At 39.9% G+C, this 20,137-nt stretch overlaps 1 protein-coding gene across 1 annotated transcript; it reads right to left on the minus strand.

The window, feature by feature from the left end:
- Positions 1-1,186: 1,186 nt before the first annotated feature.
- On the minus strand, positions 1,187-6,594 carry LOC146558450 (uncharacterized). Its single transcript, XM_085246884.1, has 3 exons — positions 6,448-6,594; positions 2,342-2,533; positions 1,187-2,253 (listed from the first exon to the last, which is right to left on the minus strand). Exons 1-3 carry the CDS (start codon positions 6,511-6,513, stop codon positions 1,993-1,995), a joined length of 519 nt encoding a protein of 172 aa, XP_085103010.1. The 5' UTR covers positions 6,514-6,594; the 3' UTR covers positions 1,187-1,992.
- Between the last annotated feature and the right edge of the window lie 13,543 nt (positions 6,595-20,137).

Below are 20,137 nucleotides of genomic sequence, written 5' to 3' on the forward strand. Positions count from 1 at the left end.
CAAATAAAGAACCTTGAACCTTGAAGCCTGAAGTGGGATTTATATTCCCATGCTGATGTCAATTTCTGTATCAAAAAGAGAGATTTGTGTGGGAATTCTGCCAATGCAGACACTATAGAAACAAACTGCATGCTGACAGTGAAGCAACAGTTTACCACAGAGTTCAGGAAGCACAGACAGAGGCCACAGTGGACAGTTTGGACTGTGTTTAACACTTGACTTCCCTTCAGTTGATGAACTTCTTCCAATAATCAAACTTCTGTCTTCTCCACAGCTGGAGCTCAGATAAGGAACCAACCACAGTTCAAACAGAGTAGCCTATCCTGCTGGCTGTTCCATGCATCTTCAACACCCCCTCCTAATGAATAGTTATATATGTATAGGGATTGTTGCACCTTTATCTTTTACATTGACTTCACTCAAGCTCTACAGGTGCAACCCATTCAATACTATGAATTCATAAAATAACAGTGTTGAAATGCTCGTGTTTGTGTGTTTTTAAAAGGTCAGCATGGGGACACATCGAGCCGCAGTGTGGGCACAAACACAGCAACCTGAACTCTGAAGCTGCGCACAGATTAAAGCCATCTCTCGGTCAAGCAAGAGACTCACAGTAGAAAGTAATTGGTGCCTCACAGCAGGATGCCAGACACAAACATTAATAAACAACAACTCTTACTTCTAAACTTGTTAGTCGGCGACATTTTAAAGAAGAACAGCAACATATCTCTGTGTGGACGCACAGCGAGGGTACGTGAGAGCGAATAAAACAACGCTGGTGATGTTTAATCACCTCTGCCACATTAAGATGTGATTTCAAGCAACGAAAGAACGGATGGAGATCAAAAAGTGATATTTTAAATCCAGAACATCTGCTTTGCACGCCTGCATCGCCTTCTCATTTGTCAGGAAGGAAAACAAAGCTGCTTTAGTTGGATGTGTTAAACGGCCCCCTGCCCCCCTTGGGGGCGGGGGCACAGGGGCAGACCACCAACGCTTTTTTGGCCACCATGCTGCGCTGACGCGGACAAACAAAAGCACAAAGCTGCAGCGGGGACCCTTTGTAGCTCGACTTTAATGTGCCCCGCCTCTTTCTCCTGGAAGCGGAGCAGCTACTGTAAAGACTGCAGAGCACAAGCGTGCAGGAGAAATGATCGCTCCTCTGTCCCGACGCTAACCAAACTGCTAGGGTTTGCATTTTTTTTAATTATTTGAGCACAAAACAAACAATTTTGAAATGCCTGCTGAGTATTTTACAAATGATCCCTTCAGCCATCTCTGTGCAGAACAACAACTTTAAACTCGTTTAACTTACATCAACTTTTAACCTTGTTTATATGTGCACCATCAACTCCAGTAAACTGAGATGAAAACCTGCAAAAATACCTTAAATGATATATACAATGCAAAAATTCCTTTCAAGCATTGTTCAGGATTTAAGCCTTTAATGGTGCTCTTTCAACAAAGTCATCTCATTGCATCTTTGCAGTAATTTAACAGTCAGTATTTATTGAGACTATTTCTGCTAGATTTGGAAGAAAGTTTAGTTAATGTCACATTCTTCTAGTTCAACATGAAGCTTTGACTGAGTTTCTCAGCACAGTGTTAATCTCAGAGTTAGCTTCAAGGATAGCTCATGATGAAGCTTCACCAGTCCCACAGTTTTGCTTTGTGGACAATGAAAAGCCTACGTAAGACCTGTCTTGATGTATGCTCAATCATCCAGGTAAGTAAATTATCTGGACATCCGGATGAATAGAATCAACTTTTGGGATTTACATAAAAGCACATGATGTAAGTCCGATGTGTCATGTGTTGGGTACAGACAGATTCTTGAGGGACGATTGTTGTGTGGAGCTGATCGATGTTCTGTTAGCTGCCCTGCAGGTGTAAATGCTGCGGCTCAAATATTGCTGATAAGTTTTTAATTAATCTCTCAGCTTCACAGACTAGATATTAAATGTAAAGATGAACGATTCCTGTAATTTTCATTCAGGCTGACTGGTTGGTCTGTGGTCGTGGTTGAACCACGAGCTCGGGGAAACCCGTTTGCTCATCCATCTCTCTGGTGAACTCCAGGTCTACCGCTTCACCAATGACCACCTCAGCTGTGGTGAACACCTCCAGATCTCCCAGCACATGACCTCCAACTGTCTTGCCCTCGAAGTCTGAGAGGCTGATGTGAATGTGGGCGTCTGGGTTAAGAGTGCCCACCAGGGAGACGATCTCAAAGGGCCCACTGAGGTGCACCACCTGAAGGAAAAGTTTAAAAGCTGACATCATGACGAGCCCACGTGTCTCAGAGCTCTATAAATACAACCCAACACGCTGCCTCGACTACCTCGTTTGTTTTTGTTGCCGTGGCATTCGCCAGCCGCAGCGTCGCCTTGGTGAGGCTGCCAACACACGTGACTATGAACGGCGCTCGGAGACGCTTCACCTCCACGAAAGCCTGCAGAGTTCCCAGCAGCTCCTGACCCGGGCGGACCCTGATCGCATGGACCTGGAGGGCCGATCCTGCTCCTGCTGAACTCTGGGAGATAAAGACAGAATTATTTCTGTGGTTTTCATCTTCCTTCATTTAAAAAAAAAGGGGAATTAATTTATTAGGTCTTTTCTCATGTCCTGTTTTATTTATGTTCTACAACTCAAACTTAAAATAAATGAATAAAAAATTGATTAAAAAACAACAACAACAACAGAATTGTGCGTTATTCCAGAGTGGACAAAAATATCTCTTTTGTTGGTCTGTGTGTGTGTGTGTGTGTGTGTGTGGTCCATTCAGATCTTTAACAGGATCAGTGTGCTTATCCAAACACCAGGCTGACCTCTGACCTCTGCGGGGGTGAAAGAGGGCGTCACGTGCAGCCAACATTAATGGAGCAGCTTTACAAAGAGCCTTTTTTAAGAAAACAGGCAGAGGAGGTGGAGCACACATCACATTACTTTACGTTTATTTACCCGACATGTTGACGAGCCAGACAGCGAACAAGCAGCCGTCTCGAGCTTTAACGGAAGGTCGGATTTGATTTTGTTTTAAGAGCAGGAGAAACTCCAGTTTGAGGACAAGCTGCTGTAAAATGTTGAAGCCACTCAGTCAACTGAAATGTCAGTATTTATGTGTGGAGTGACAGCAGCTTTACATTTTATAGTATTTATTTTAGCCTTTTCAACATTTATCATGCTACTCTTATTAGCAGACTACAAAACTGGGTCTGCATCACTGGCACTGCTCTCAAATGGTTTTCTTCATACTTCTCAAACAGATATTTCAGAATTCATATGAATCGATGTATATTGTCATCTGCACCTCTCGTATGTGGAGAGGCCTCAATCCATCCACCAGTTCTGTTTCTTTATAAATGTTGCACATGTACATTCATGAAAACAGAACAACATCACTTAGAAACAAATATGCGATTAAAAAGACAAAACAAATCATGAGTAAAATGTCAGGTATATGCATGTTTGGTTTTTTTTAAATGCACATTTTCCTAAAGCTAACCTTTGTTGTCTCAGTGTCTCTGTGGCGTCTCTTTCAGGGGAAGGAAAACGTTCTTATCAACTGTCATTAGATTGTTAAATGTATACACGTGAATCACTTTTCCACTTATTTTCTGCCTTTTCAATTTTAGTTAAACTTTTTTCATTACGTTTTGGAGCATCATCGTCCACTTGATGCTCTAAAGCTGAGTCAAGCCCCACAAACTCCCATGTTAAAATGTCCAACTTTACAGTAGCAATAAACACGTTTACAGCACGCTATAAAATTCTACTTTGGCCTCTGTGGATGGTTTCCTCCTTCACAAAATTTTTATGGGAGGTTTTCTTTTTTAATAACTCATCAATCAGAATACTGCTTAAGGATTTTGGAAGTTAAGGGCATGGCTAGAATGGGTTAGATTTGAACCTTACAAAAACCCTACCAGTTCAATGGTAACCTGGTGGTTGATAAAAGGTTAAAGTCCAGCAGGGAGTTGCTGTATCGCAGTTTACAGATAGACTATTACATATCTGTTGACTTTTAATCAAGCGTGTGCTGAAACTTATTAATTACATATTTTATCTTAAGTAAACAATGGCTGACTTATTAGTAATAACATTTTTCCACATATTTGTGCAGCACTTTATCTGGTTATTTGTGCTTTATAAATAAACTTGAGTTTCGTGGGCATAAATACATTTTGAACAAAACAAAGATGTGATATGTTGCTAAATATAATGTTGATGCACTGATCCGTTTACCCCAGAAAGAAAACACTAAATATTCAGATAACTCGTGTCCAGTATCTCCACACACACACACACACACACACACACACACACACACACACACACACACACACACACACACACACACACACACACACACACACACACACACACACACACACACACACACACACACGCACAAGAGATTTAACCCCAGTTGTTTCAGAATACAAAAATAAGTAAAAACTAAGATAAATCCACCCTGAAAGAAGAGTAGAAATCATGCTCTGACTGTAAATGTAAAAATTAATTACAATGTGGCATTCAAACTATGGTCTTGGCTTGCCCATGTGTCCTGTCCCTGAACACAAATCTGCAGATTAAAAACACTCTAATAAACTGCTTTCAGACTGTTATGTGTATTTATCTGAATAACCTTTCACTCTTGTTTTTTTCCTCTGTTTTGAATTTTAACAAAATGTTTTAGTTTTTTTTTTTTTACTGAAAAATCTAATTTTTACGTGACGCTCCAAAACTGAGCCAATCCCAGCCTCCCATGTTCAAATGTCCAACATTACAGTAGCAATAAACATGTTTACAGCCTGATATAAATTCTACTTTGGCCTCTATGAAAAGTCTCCTTCACACACTTTTTACTGGAAGTTTATTTATTTATTTTTATTCGAATAATGGCAAGGCTTAAAGTTCACCTGTCTCACTAATCGTATCACTGAACTGGACTTTTCCACCATGTTTGTGGTTTTTGTGCCTTTTTAAAACAAATTTAATGAAACTGTCTGAAATTGGAGTTTTTATTACTTAGAACCTATGAACATGTGTGCTGCACAAACACAGCTGATAACTTACCAAATGGTAAATTAGCTAGGGTGTAGCTGATAATTTAACACTCAACCATCTCACATTACTTCAGTCACCTCTGGCTCACAAACGACTGTGGGTGACTGACGTCACGGTGGCTTCTTCCATTTTGATGTAAAGTCGGTAAAACTTTGGCATCACTTTATATGTGGTTTTGCAGCAGAGATCAATGACAGGATCTTTACATGTGGTAAGCAGTTAAAAAACAAAACAAAAAAAACAGACCCTGTACGCAGACTTAATATTTTATGGTTTCAAGTTGCCGGTCCTAAATTTGGAATCACTAATGTCAGCGGTGTGACATCTATGACAGGGGTAAGAAACATACCAGTGATTCACAGGTTGTGATTTTCCTCTCACACACATTACTCTAACTTCTGGGTAACATTTGGTTTTAAAACTTTAGTTCTCAGAAGGCTACAAAGCAGAACTGGCCTCAGCAGCGTGCTGATAAACTGATTCTGGCACAGGAGAGGAAAGCCTCACAGAAACGAGGAAACTTCTTCCATTCACAGAAACAAAAGCAAAAAGCTAATTCTACCCGTAGTCAGATTTAGAGCTGAACAGCTGCCTCTTTTAGAACAATTTAAAACAATTTTTTAAATAAATGTTATAAAATTCTTAAAATAAAAACACAATAAAAACAAATGAAATGACTATTATTTTAATGTCCTACTACTTACTTAAATTGTATTTATATAGCACCAAATCAAAAGAATAATTGCCTCAAGGCGATTTATAGTGAGTATGATCCTTTATATACATTAATTTTACATTTGTTTGAAATGGTGACAATGTTGAGCGACGCACTCACATTTGCTGCAATTTTGCAAGCCGCTTTGCAACACACCGCCATCCCAGCATCTCCATTCGTGCAGGTAGACAGAAAAATCTTTTGACTACAGTGGTCTTGACTGAACTCATATCTTTTCTAGGAGTACCAAACAGCCAGGAGAGCCAGCAGTCATAAAGCCAGGTTATAAATATCATCAAATACCTTGATAATAGTGAGGCAGAGTATGTTCTGATAACGTTTCACTTGGTTGTTCACAAACAAAAAAAGACCAACAGGGTCTGGTTTTTATACCTTAGGACTATGACTGTGGCTGGCAGAGCTCATCAGAGGGTCATGAGAAGTTTTTAGGCTGAGCTGAATGTCTGCAGCTGCTGTGTGAGCCACAAAATAACGTAGACAAGTATCTTTTCTTTTACAAAATAAGGAGCTGGTGTAATTTTGTTTTTAACTTTATATTTTTGGAGGAAGACAGAAACAAACCTGTCGGGGACATTTAAAGAAATTCACATGTATCTGCAGTTTTAAAAGGAACCAAAGGTGATGAAGTAGAAGAAACTTACCATTCTGCACTGCGCTGAGGATCCTGAGGGACTAAAGTTCAGGTAAACACTTAAAGCCACACACATGCAGGGCCATTACGCTGTGGACTGAACTGAGCATGCTCAGCAGCCAGAGAAACCTTCCAAACGTCTCACTTCCTGCTGAGTGTGGAGTTAGGCTTTTATTTTTCTTGTCTTTGACCGCCACCTGCTGGAGAATATGAAGCTCTGCATGGTGAAAATAATGACGGTGATGCAAATGAAATGAGAGAAGCTAAAAGAACAAAAATAAACAGATAAATAAATGCACACAATAAAAGAGAAACCCCAATTCTGAACTCAAAATATAAGATATAAGCTATGCAATGCTTAACGAATTTATTACGAGGTCTATGCCAAAACTTTCCTAAGTTGTATTTAAATTGTAAAAAGTATTGGTAAGTACCAAAAAAGATTTTATATTTCTCTAATGGTTAATTCACCAGTACGCAAAAGCTCTGCAATCGAAATTGCATTTTTAATGCTCAAATATAATTATCTTTGTTATCTATGGATTTTCAAATTTACTGTTTAACAAAAAGGCAGAAAAAAATAAAACACATTATTATTTATTTCATTAAGATGCCAGATTACATTTAATTACTTGAATTCCTAATGAGAAAACCAGTTTTAGTGGTTGGATGTTAGGTTTCTGAGACTGTGGCTCAAATATGGGTATAAAAACATGATTTCAATTTTTCATTTACCTAATAAATGACACATGGTTTGTTTTGGGGGAGTGCTTGTTTTAAAAATGCTTTTGACAGATCTGTAAAATATTTGTAAAGCTGTCTTTTAATGACAGGTGGTCTAATAAATGTGTTTTGCACTGAATTAAAAAGTCCCAGCACTAATAGTGTCATTTTCTTGATGGAGAAACAAAATCCAGCGTTGGCCATCCTGATAAACATGCATATGCAGAATAACTTAATTATTAAACTATTATTAAATTTAAAATTAAAAAGCAGACCAGAAAAACATCATCATCTGTGTGTGATTGTAACTAAAAAAAACCCATCAGGTTTTAAAAATAAAATAAAATCCACATATTCATATTTCTGTAATTACTCTGACTCTGTTTTTATTTTTCCACTGTCTCGTTATCAGCCTGTCCACATTAATACACCTGAATCAGAGTCATGGCTATTTATACATCTTGAGTGGACCAAAATAAAAAATAAATTTAAAAAATAAAACAGAAATATTGTACACGTCATGTGTCAGTATATATATATTTAACTTCATGCTGTATGATCTGCTTTGAGTATGTTTTTTTTAATCCTTTATTTACTTTATTATTTTCCACTCATAAACCCGAGCATGTCCGAACTCTCTCTGTTTAGAAATCTTATATGTGGAACTTTCTCGTCTGTACCTCTAGATGGCGCTGGAGTTTGTGAAATGACTCCACAGAGACTCCCACATTGCTGCAGACACAGGATAATCTGAATACCTTTAACTCTTTGCACTGAAAAGACACACATAAATATTGTTTTTCTTTATAAAAGCGGCATGTGTGGAGATGCTCAAGGCAATACTCAGTGTAGGTGTAACTGCAGCTGCTAGCTGAGCTTTCTACAACAGACTGGATGAAGGATGCTGCTGGGCAATTTAAACTGGTGACAGATTTTTTAAAGAAAAATGAGATCAGAGTTTAATCCTCACTGATCCTATTAGGCTCTATGCAATTTTATTTTAACGTGTGTGTCCTGACTGACTGTTTGCTGGAGCACATAATGATAAAATGTGCAAACTTCATGACAGTTTTGATTCTGTCCCTGTATTTGGTCGTGCTAGGCAAGTTGTGTCTTATACTCAGGGTTACCAGAATTTGTATGAAAGGGTATATACAAAAAGTACGGGAAGCCAACTAGAGGACGTATTCCTTAACAAAGGGAGGACAAGACTATACACAGCCCACAAATTAACACCGCTGACACGGATGGATACACGTAATCATCACAAGTGAAGACAATCAGAGACGGAGGACGCAAAACCCAAATTAAGACATAAGTGAAAACTTCCTAAGTAAAAGAGGAAATGACCGACCAAAGACACAGGGGAGCACAGAAGAACAGCGTGTGGAGCGGTGCGCGAGGGAAACACACAAAACTTTATTATCATGTGAACAATAATAAAGTTAAACAGGAACCAAAACACCGTGACTAGGATAGACTTTAAAGTAAAATAAAATAGGAATCAAATACTCAAGAAATAGAACTCATGACTTTACACACTACAACAACATTTATATTCATGTGGATATAGTACATATGTACTTTGTTTAGCACACAGCACAGCACACTTTCTGAGTTATAAAGCTTTTTGCTAGTTTTCTACCAATAAATCAAAGTCAAAGTTGACCTTGAAGATGGTGAATGTAAGGCAAATTTTCATGGACTGTTACTGTGGCCCTTTTCTACACCCCATTTATTCAGAACACTTCTATCGTGTTTACAGACAGAGCAACACACAAGCAGCACTACAAAAAACACAACCTCGTGGCGGAAGTAACAAGAAAACAGAAACACAAAGACGTTCACAGAAAACCTCCGAGGCCATGACACCAGGATCTGCTTTATTCACAGGCTGTCAGTAAAAGCCAGACTTTAGGAGCTGAAGTGTTGCCTTTCAAAAATTACAGCCAGACAAAACGAGGCACATTGTGCGAGAGACGAGGGGCAAACAAAGAGTGACCCCAAAAAAGGATATGAACTGGAACTGAAAAAAGATCTTTGAGACTCAGCTGAATGTGTTATGGATCTGATTTAGTGGAAATGTGTCAAAAAGAGCAATCTGGGGCGAAAGAAAGCTCAGATTCTGTTGATCTTTATTAAAAAGCCACAAAAGGAGCAAAAGAGCAACAGAAGACAAGTGAAAAACACTTTTATTAATATTTGAGCAGGGATGACCAGAGCTGATCAAACTATAGCAACTGAAATACCTCCACAATGATTTTCTAGCTCTCAAACTGCACACAGTGATTACGAGATTACAAACACACGAACTGTGTATTTTTCAAAAAAGGGGGGGAGAATGCAAATCACAGGGATAAATCCACGGATGTATTTTGTCTGAATTTTCCGTGTAATAATGAGCAGATTAAATCAGGGCTGTGTCGGGACCCCTGGGAGCCAATGAGGCCACGCTCGGGCGATTATTTCAAGTAGAGGTGCTCACATGTAAATTCCCCCTGCGAGGGCGTGATTACTATCAGGTTACAGCGTCCATGGCAACAACCTGCAGCATACAGAGCAACATAATGAGTATGAGGTCAGAGCAGGACAATCTGTGGAGTCATTTCTCCCCTTTACTTTATTCACTTGTTCAGCATATGATGCAAAATCAGTCAAAAGTAGCTTTATAGATAGATAGATAGATAGATAGATAGATAGATAGATAGATAGATAGATAGATAGATAGATAGATAGATAGATAGATAGATAGATAGATAGATAGATAGATAGATACCACTTATATCAAACCTGTACTTCCTATTTTGCAGATTTTATAATATAAACTGACAAATGCAGGATGTTGTGGTATTATAGCTGAAGCTACCCAGCAGTGTATGAGTAGCTAAACCCATCAGGCCTTTTTATCAGCTTTGATAACAAAGTTTTAAACTGCACTAGTGAACCAAACTGCAAACATCTCTACAGACTGGGTTTTATCGTTAAAACAAAGACCAGTGTTGGTATTTCTTCAGAAAAGATCAGCAAAAATTCCTTCAAACTGCTGCTTTGTTTATTTGAATCATGCACTGCCCTCTTTAGAGCAAAAGTCTGAATAGCTGCCGGTTCGGTGGCTGTTTGTGCTTTTCACAACTGCACTCTTAGACACAGAATTAAGAGATAAACCTTCTCTTTAGAGAGCAACAATGGAGCTTCACAAAACTCACCTTTTCATTGTTTTGCCGAAGCTTCCCTTTAATAGGATTTGGGCATTAAATCAGTATTTTTGGCAAATATGTGTGTGTTTACAGGAGTGTGTATGTGTGTGTCTGTGTGTGTCCGTGTGTGTGAACTAATTAGGACCAGCAATTACCCCAAACTGAGGCTGCGTCTCCTGCTGAAGGAGGGGGTGAATGGAGGAGGTTTAGGGCAACAATGGCAGACTGTCACTGACAACGCTGCCATGCATGACAGATGCATGTGGACACGGCAGACAAAGGCACGGCTGGCCTGGCCTGTGTGTGTATGTAGAGAGTGTGTGTGTGTAACGAGGGTGTGTGCTGGGGGGTGGGGGTCAGCTTGTGTCCGATGCAGAAGAAGTGGAGGAGCGCTACTGACGGCTCAGGCATCGTTCCACAGCACCAGCAGCTCCCAGCAGCCCCTGCTGCCTCAGCCTTAACCACTTTGCCCACCACACACACACACAAACACACACACACCACAGAGCTGTCAAACTCCCAGCAGCCCCTGCTGCAGCTCAGCCTACTAATGAAGGTACAACTCTGTGTTCATCATAATATCATAAACATGTTCTGTGCAGTGCTTCAGTCCAGATACCATCATACTGTCATTCCATCGACTGTAAACCTGATTCAGTTCAATAAAATGATTTTATATTCAGCAACCGTTCAAAAAAAGCATCATCTCAAGACACTCTCTATTATTATCTCACTATTATTATATATAAGAGAGAGAACATCAAAAATGAGATGGTCCCCTATGAGGATCACTTGGAGACAGTGGGAATAAAAAACTCCCTTTTAACTGGAAGTTGTCTCCAACAGAACCAGGCTCAAGGATACGCAGTCATTTGCTTTCACCATTGGAAGTATACAAGTTGAACATAATTCTGAATCAGGAAAAATGAAGCCAATGCAAAAGTGCCTTAACCGCCTAGGACCTGGCGTCCACATATGTGGACATCACATTTTGGGTTATTTAGACCAAAATACTCAATTTTGCTCTACAAGGGCCTGATATCCACTTACGAGGACATTATACTGCTACTGTTCTATCAAAATTTTAAACGAATATCCTCATATGTGGCTCTCGTTTTTCATAAAAACAAAAATAGGGTAAAAAAAAAATCTGGTAATTCTTTGTTTTTACATTCATTGGGACCCAATCAGCCCAAATATCAAAGAGAAATTAAAAATGCATGCCGTGGAAGAGTTCGGGTCTTAGGAGGTTAAAGCTTCATTCTGTCTAATGACCAGCAGGGGGATATAACTGTGCCTGCAAACATTTTCCCTCTATAACGACCTCAGTCAACCTTTTTCTGACAATTTTACGAGTTCAGTCGCTAAGGTTAGGTCTTATTGGGGAAAAATCATGTTTATTTGAAAATTATGATCAATCAAAAGTTTAATTTGGACTTCTGGGTTTATGCAGAGCCTGCAACGCAGTCTATACATGTCTAACTTAATTTTGATGCATTCTGTGTCAGACAAAGGAACTAATCAGGCCCGTCACTGTCATCAATCAAGAACACCGTAGCGTTTCAGAAGAGTTTGTAGTTATGACATATCAACAGTGTCGATTTAATGGAGTTAAAGCATGAAGCCCACTTCTGGCTGGTGGTGACACACCACAGCATGAAGCATGTGATCAGCACAGGAACCAAGACAGGAAGTAAAAGTCACCACAGTGTAAAGAGACCATAGATTACAAAATAAATCAACAGAAACACAACATCATGGTAAAGACCATCAGGTTAAAATTCAACTGCTGTCACATTTTCAGAACTCTTTGAAGAATCTCAACAACATACAAGCCGCTGACAGTCATGAGAAAACAGGACAGTTTCTTTCTATGATCACACAAAAATAAAGTTCATTTCTTCCTTATACTATTTCACATTTTGCCATCATACCAAGCCAGAACATGTGTGAAGCTCCAAAGGTCAGAGAAACATATTTCCCCTCCAAACACACACACACAGACACACACAGACGCAGACGCCCTTAATGATGTTGGAGTTTATTCAACGAGCTCATTAGAGCTTTTGGCCACACTTGGTCCCCCCTGCTGCTTCTTGTTAATTCAGCTCATACTGGCACAGTTCGTCCTCAGTCGTTAACTTTTTACCATGATGTCACATTGCATCCCAATTCTCTAATTAAAAGGAGCAGTCCAATAATTTCAAGGTCAAACGCTGCTCTGCTGTCACCCTATCACAGAGTCAGAGAGGTCGCCATCTTACATAAAACAGTGCTGAAGGTGAGATGTACAATAAGTAACTCATATTACTGCGCATCAGCAGTCAAATTCATTGAGGGCTGCACTGGGATATGGAAAGATGAATACCATTTATTGATGTGTTTAACTTTGCAATTAGCCAACAAGCCAAGTTTAACAACCTTAAACCTTCAGAATATATATTCAAGCAAAATTAAGCTTGAAGGCAACTCACAAGAACCAGAATTTTACCATCAGTGTGTGTAAAAGCAAAGTAATGAGGCATTAAGGCTACATCCACACTAGCCCGGATAGATTTGAAAATGGCGTTTTTGTCTGAAAATGCTCCGCGTACACTAGTGTTTTCAGTCGTTTTCACAGAGTTGTGCGTCCACATAGAAACGGCCCAAAACGCTTATGTTCTAGTCCTGCGCATACGCAAAAGCGAGTGAGAATTAAATAATTTAAAGAATAGCTATCTGGAGCATGTACAGACTGATATTCATCTTTTTTAGGGCTGTCAAAATTGAGAGCAATCAAAACAACTGCTGTATAATGCACACCGCTATCTTTGTTTAATTGGTCACATGACTGCATCACATGACTAAAATGCGTCGTCGTTTTAGAAAGTCTACGTTTTCGAGTGTCGACACTGCGACGGGGCGGCTTCGTTTTGAAATGTATGCGTTTTCGAGCACGTTTTCAAAACACGTTTTTCCTTGAGGAAAACACCATCTCTGGCTACGTCCACACGTACACGGGTATTTTTGAAAACAGAGATTTTCCGTTTTTTTAAAAACCCAGTCGACACGTAAAAGCCAAAAACGAAGGAAAACGCTGCTAGGAACATGCCAAAGCAGCAGGTGGCACGATATTCCTATCCGTATAGAAATGTTGGCCCATCAGAAGTCAGCCTGGGTGGGAAAGAGTAAACAAAGATGGCGCATAGAAGCAGAACTGAGTCCTATGTGTGGAGGGACAGTAACTGTGTGTATATGTAAGCATTTAAACACTGCAGAGAGTAAAATTAACAGTAATGGTATTTTGTGTAAGTCTGCCATTGTAGAAATTCATTCACCGAAACAATAACCTGGCGCACAGTGTGACGTCAAAAAAGGCGCACACCTTTGACGCTGTGTTTTCTCCATTTTTTTCGTCCACACGTAAACGCAAAAACTGAGTTTTCAAAAATATCCACCCTGGGAGGAGTTTTAAAAAATCTCCGTTTTCAGTGACCGAAAACGCCGTTTACGTGTGGACGAAAGGCGCAAACGCATAGAAAAATCTGCGTTTTCAAAAATACCCGGGTACCTGTGGACGTAGCCTCAGTGTGGAAGGGAGGCCAAAACAATGCGCTTTCAAACGAAAACTGATTAGTGTGGACGTAGCCTTAGTAAGTACACAGAGTGATATATTTATGTTTCTCTTAAACGCAGACAGATGGAAATGTTAAATTCAGCATTAGTAGAGAATATTTCTGTCTGTGCTGGTATTCAGCCTTTTTTGAGATCATTTCTGTCTATTTTTTTTGTCTGAACTGATAGTCTGAACAGATGTTAATGCTCTTTGTGCTAAAGTTTTTTAATATTAGGCTATACGAATAAAAAACAGACCCCAGTGCATACACTTAAATACAAGAAGAGACACACATACTTAAACATGCACGTATATCTAAGGACTTACATATGTCTGCAGATGCTGTTCAGTCATGCTAACACACACACAGTCAGTAGCACACTGTGCTGCACAGTGGCTGTAATTACTTCACACATACACACATTTCCCAAGTGATACCTGACACACACAGCTGCCTGCAGCTCAAACATGTTCGTACATGTCATTCCAACATGCTGCTGAATGGGAGCTCAGACAAAAACATCTAAACGCACACAGACTCAGAAAGTTAAACCAGTATCAATTTAAACATTAGACCACAGAGATAATTTGACTCTGTAAAGTAAGAACATTTACAACGTGATGTTTTTTTCAAAACTTCAATATTTTTAAGTGTGGACAGTCTCAAACATAAGGAACTGTTAGCAGGGTTGATTTTATTTGATGTGAATGCGATTTTTGCCTGGCATTATTTGAAACTAACCATTTTTATGGTCTTATGTGAGCTGCTGGATCATTCCTTATGAAATGAGTCGAGGCTGAGAAACGTTCCCACACGAACAGCCTTAAATCAGCTACAATATCACATATAAAGAAGCCATGCAAGAAGCCTTTATACTACTATTTGTTCCTTCTTACAGACTCTGAAGCTGTAGAGTTAGTTAAATGTAAATATGCCCCCTTTTTAATTCACAGTAAATATTATCAGACAATCACCCAGGGCTCCAAATTTCCGTGTCAGAAAATGACTGTAACACATACAGAATTGTGGCTAGAAGACAAATGTAGATAAAAGGAGATCCTTTATATTTAACTTGTTTTGAGGAGTCCCTATATGATGATATAAACCACGAAAGTTTGCCAAAATAACACTATTTCAATTTTTTTTAGTAAAATATTAGAAAATAGAAAGAAACATCCAGGGTACCAAAGCTGGTTTCTGTTCCTCTGCATCATATATAATGAAACTGGTATTACTGTTCAAAGTATGATTTATGGTGCTCATAGTTTGTCATAGAAGAAGAAAATCTTGCCCCACAGAATTAAAAAAAAAACACTAATTTAACTTTGTTTTTCAAGTCTATGATGTTATAAGGGATGGGGTGTCAAACATAAGCCCTGGAGGCTAGAATAGGCCTGGCAAAGCTCCAATCTGGCCCACTGGATGGCACTGGAAAAATGTGAAGGAAGGCATAATCTTTAGCTGCTTTTCCAATAGTACCTACTCAGGTCGACTCGCCACGGATTGACACGACTAGGATTGACTGAACAACTCAGTAGTACTTTGTTTGCGTGCTTGTCGTCATAGCAATATGTCTGTGCGTCCCACGGCAGAGCGTTCTCACTCCCGAGGCGTAACATGTCGACGTTTTGTCACGTCCCGCGGCGTTCCTGAGGAACGCGAAAGGAGACCTTCGGCGTTCTTATGGTACGCGGCGGGTTATGGCTGGAATCCAGTGCAATGACGCTCCCGCGGGAGTAGACGTTCCAGCCCTGTATTCCAGCCCTAAACCTAACCTTATCCCTAGCCCTGACCATAACCTTATTCCTGACCTTAACCAGGACTTTAATGATGTTAAATAGCGTGTTTCTAAGCGATTTGAAGAATAAGAGCGAACATGTGTAGGTTCAGTCCAGACGGTTCTCATATTTCCTCTTTTTCCGAGGTCGTCATTTAGGAACGTGGTGGGTAGCCGAAAACGTAATATGGTGACGAATTGTCACCTAGCGTAAAATGTTACGCTTTGGGAGTGAGAACGGGTTGCCCACGGCGTATGAGACATGAACGCTACAACAAAGGTGGACGTCGAAGCAAATATATAACCATGTCGAGTCGATCCGATCCGAACTTTTGAACATTTAACTTCTCTGTCTATTCATCAGTTTTATCATTTTTCCCACTGACCTTTCCCATGGCCTTTTATGCTACACCAAAGCAATTCAGTAAAAAAGAAACAATTAAATGACAGAAACGTTCCTGTTTTTTTTTTTACCACCTTCTGATTTTACACATTTATTTCGTACAATTGAAGAACAAAGATATTCTGACAGATTTCTTTCATTTACTACAACAGAATTTCTTAATCAAGTTGAAAAACTGAGATGTGCTGTTGAAATTGTACTTTTTAATATTAAGGCCTGGCCTTTAAAAAAACAAAACCCCAAAAAACACCCTTTTATAAGGGCTCCAAAAATGTGACATAAAAAGCACCAGATTTCAATCAAACCACTTTGAGGCTGGGGCAGAGATACCATTATTGTGGAACTTCTGGTCACCCATGTCAAAGTATCCATCATGTCACATACAGGCTGATTTTTATCTGCAATCTTTTGGAGTTTGATGACATTTATAGACAGTAAAAGAAAAACAAACCTTAGATATGAAGTCCAAAGCACATGGACACAATTCTTAAAAGATGGACCATTAGTAAAACATTGATTTAGACCCTACTTTTGATGATGACAGCATTTTTGACCATGCAATAACTTTTTTGTTTACTTAAAAAGGATGGAAACTGCAGTTTCCTTTCTTCCACTTGATATCTGCACTGTCTTTGTCATTTCGAGTGTGCAGCTTTCTCCCCCATCCTTGTGAATTTATTGGCCTCACACCTCTGAAAAATCATTCCCCAACCTCCCAACCCCCATTTTTCAGGAGGTTCCACATTCTTTTGAAGAGGACCAGTAGCTGCTGGACGGACCTCTGTTCTGATTAAAGACCGAGATTAAGGAGCGGTGACCTTTTGTTATCATTGGATTCATCCTCCACGCCTCCTGAAATCAATAGACGCCTCTGTAGGCTTTCACACATCCATCTACTCTCACAGATCAATCCCTCTACAATCCTCTCCAGCCCTCAGCAGGAGCACTGGGGGCTTTTAGGGTGAAATTATGTGGTAGTGCTTCTTGCTGCTGGTGGTAGTAGCGGTGGTGGTTCGGGAGGAAGTAATACACCGACTTCAGGGCTTTCTATCACACCAAAATTGCTCTTCGTATTGATGCTACTATTAACGCTATCCTCGGCAAAGGCCCAAGCCATTAAAGCTTGTGGCCAGCACAGCACAAGATTGACTATGATAATGGAGCTGCTGTGAGCCTATTAGAGCCCAGTGTGGTTCAACCGCCCTCCACTGCAGGTGAGCTGAAGGGCAGAGAGCAAGCACTGCAAAAAATATCCCTCTCAGAAGCTCATACTGGCTTGACTTGAGAGACAAAGTGTTGCTTTTAACATGTTTCTGCCAGATTGTATATGTTCATTAGCCAAGTGCAGAGAGAACGATTATAGAGAACATGGAAAGGTTATGACTTTTAAAAAAAATTAACTGCTGGATGCTACAAGTTTGTTTGTTTGTTTGTTTTAACTCCCTGTTCAAGACAGATTAACTGAAGAAATTTGTTTTAACAGGAAAAAATAAGACTGGTATGACTCCTATGGTTGCAAAAAAAAGTCAGACTGCATAGAAGTCAATGAGAAAAGTCTCTTCTCTTTACTTGATTCACACTCAACGATGAGTTAATGGTCTCAGTTTGAAGGTTTCAGGGTGATTTAATATAACAGGATGTTAATTTTGCAAAAGATCGTCCCATTTACACTGAAAAAGAGGATGAACAAGGTTATGTTCTAAACCTTCAATGTAACACCATGATATCACAGTGTGGTTTCAAAGCCTCAAGACGAGTGCTATGAAACCTTATGTAGCAAGTCAGGAGTAACTTAGAAAGGTAAAGACACTGTATGCATACCCTGCTTTATCCTGCATTATGACACTAATTGGGACCATAATATACAAAATAAACATCATGTATTCAATAAGGCTTGAGATTAGCAACTAAGACCATATAAAAGAAAAGAAGAAAAAAGATACATTTTTAAAAGTGACAATGAATTTCAAAGAGCACAAACAGACGATTTGAAATTGTCGATTGTCCTCCATCCGAGCCCCCCCTCCATCCTTCTCTGCTTTCCCTGCTGCCTGGCTTAAGCTAATCCCATTATCAGTGAGGCGGCCTGACGCTGATGTGGCCTGCTAACTGACCAGCTGCTCCGAGTCTGGCCACCACAACACACACTGCAAAAAATGTTGGACAGCTAAAGTCACGCCATCAGCCATAAAGCTGTGTGAAAATCAGAAAATGGCACTGAACTGAGTACTGAGCTCCAGAAGATGAGAAGAAAAGTGTTTGCTTGAAGGAAAAGGAAACCTCAAAGTTAGTCTGTGGAAAGGAAATATCTCAGAAAGGAAAGACAACCCTGTGGTACAAACTCTGATTGCTAATGCCTCACATTAATGCAGGTATGAAACCTGGAGTTCCACAGGGGTCTATTTTGGGGCCTGTTATTTTTTGTTTCTTTTTCATGGTCCTTTTGGGTCAAATTATTAATCAATATAACACGTCTTTTTGCTGCTATGCAGATGATTTACAACTGTATGGACCTTTGAATATTGGAAATCACTGTTCCACAATGAGCATGCTTAAGGAACAACATTTTGGATATGAAAACCGGATGTTTTGGAAGTCACCTTGGTCAGTGCTCTTTCTTTTATCTTCCACATAAAAAACATTTCATATTCATCCAACTTCCACCTATGCATCACAGCACATCACCTCCTGTTTGAACTTGTAACAGGCTCAAAAGAACCCCTTAAATGACGCCAAATGATACAGAACCCTCCCGGATCTGCTGACCATGTTATACCCATTCTCATCCAGCTTCAGTAACTTGGCACTCCCATATCTTTCAGACCTATCCTTACACCCCAGGGGTGAGCTTTCCCTACACTCTGTTTGTTTTATAGGTTTTACAATCATATTATTCCTAGATTTCAAACCTCTTTAAATACAGTTCTGGTTGTGAATTTGTGTTCTAAGCTGACCTTGAGAAAGGTGCCAACAAATAAAATATTACAGTTAAAGGAGTCCTTTTTGCACTCCTTTAACTGTAAGAAGGTCATATTGTTTGGCTGTCCACTGAGAGGCTGAAGGATAACTTGGGCTCTTTAACTCCTTTTATTGAAACAGAGGTTTTAAAGCCTTTGGATAATCTATAAAACAATTCTGAAACTCAACAAACAAATCAACACTGTGGTTTAACAATCTCCAGACTAAAATCTGTTTTACACCATCAGATCTGGAAAAGGTTATGCATGCATTTGTTACATCTAAGCCAGACTACTGTAATGCACTGCATGCTGGAGTTAGTCAGTCATCTGTTGTTTGTTACAGTCAGTCCAAAATGCTGCAGCCAGATTACAGACTGTGACAAAAAACAGAGATTACATTAATGGTAAATGGCCTGTATTTGTATAGCGCTTTACTTAGTCCCTATGGACCCCAAAGCGCTTTACACTACATTCAGTCATCCACACACTGGTGATGGCAAGCTACATTGTAGCCACAGCCACCCTGGGGCGCACTGACAGAGGCGAGGCTGCCGGACACTGGCGCCACCGGGCCCTCAGACCACCACCAGTAGGCAACGGGTGAAGTGTCTTGCCCAAGGACACAACGACCGAGACTGTCCAAGCCGGGGCTCGAACCGGCAACCTTCCGATTACAAGGTGAACTCCCAACTCTTGAGCCACAATCGCCCCCATTAATCTGCATTGGCTCTCTGTGCATTACAGAATCTGGGATAAAATGCCACTTTTTCTGTTTAAAGCCTTAAACGGTCTCCCACCTTCATATGTGGCAGATATACTGCATCCATACACTCCCTCTTTGCTGTTGTTTCAACAAGATTCTGGATTGATCCCTCAAGAGACCTCAGACAAGCATCAGCTGTGAGTGTCTTTAAATCTGAGCTGAAAACATTCCTTTTTCTCAAGCTTTTGGAAGACCTCGATCTCTGAAGCTGTGGTTGGAGAGCAGGTTGTTGTTGTGCTTTTTACAGTTTATCTAAAAAGTGCAAGCATGTGAAGTTTTAG

This window comes from Mchenga conophoros, linkage group LG15 (genome assembly GCF_057382185.1).
Source record: "Mchenga conophoros isolate Kocher_MC1m ecotype Shallow Benthic linkage group LG15, M_conophoros_male_GT1.1, whole genome shotgun sequence".
NCBI lineage: Eukaryota > Metazoa > Chordata > Actinopteri > Cichliformes > Cichlidae > Mchenga > Mchenga conophoros.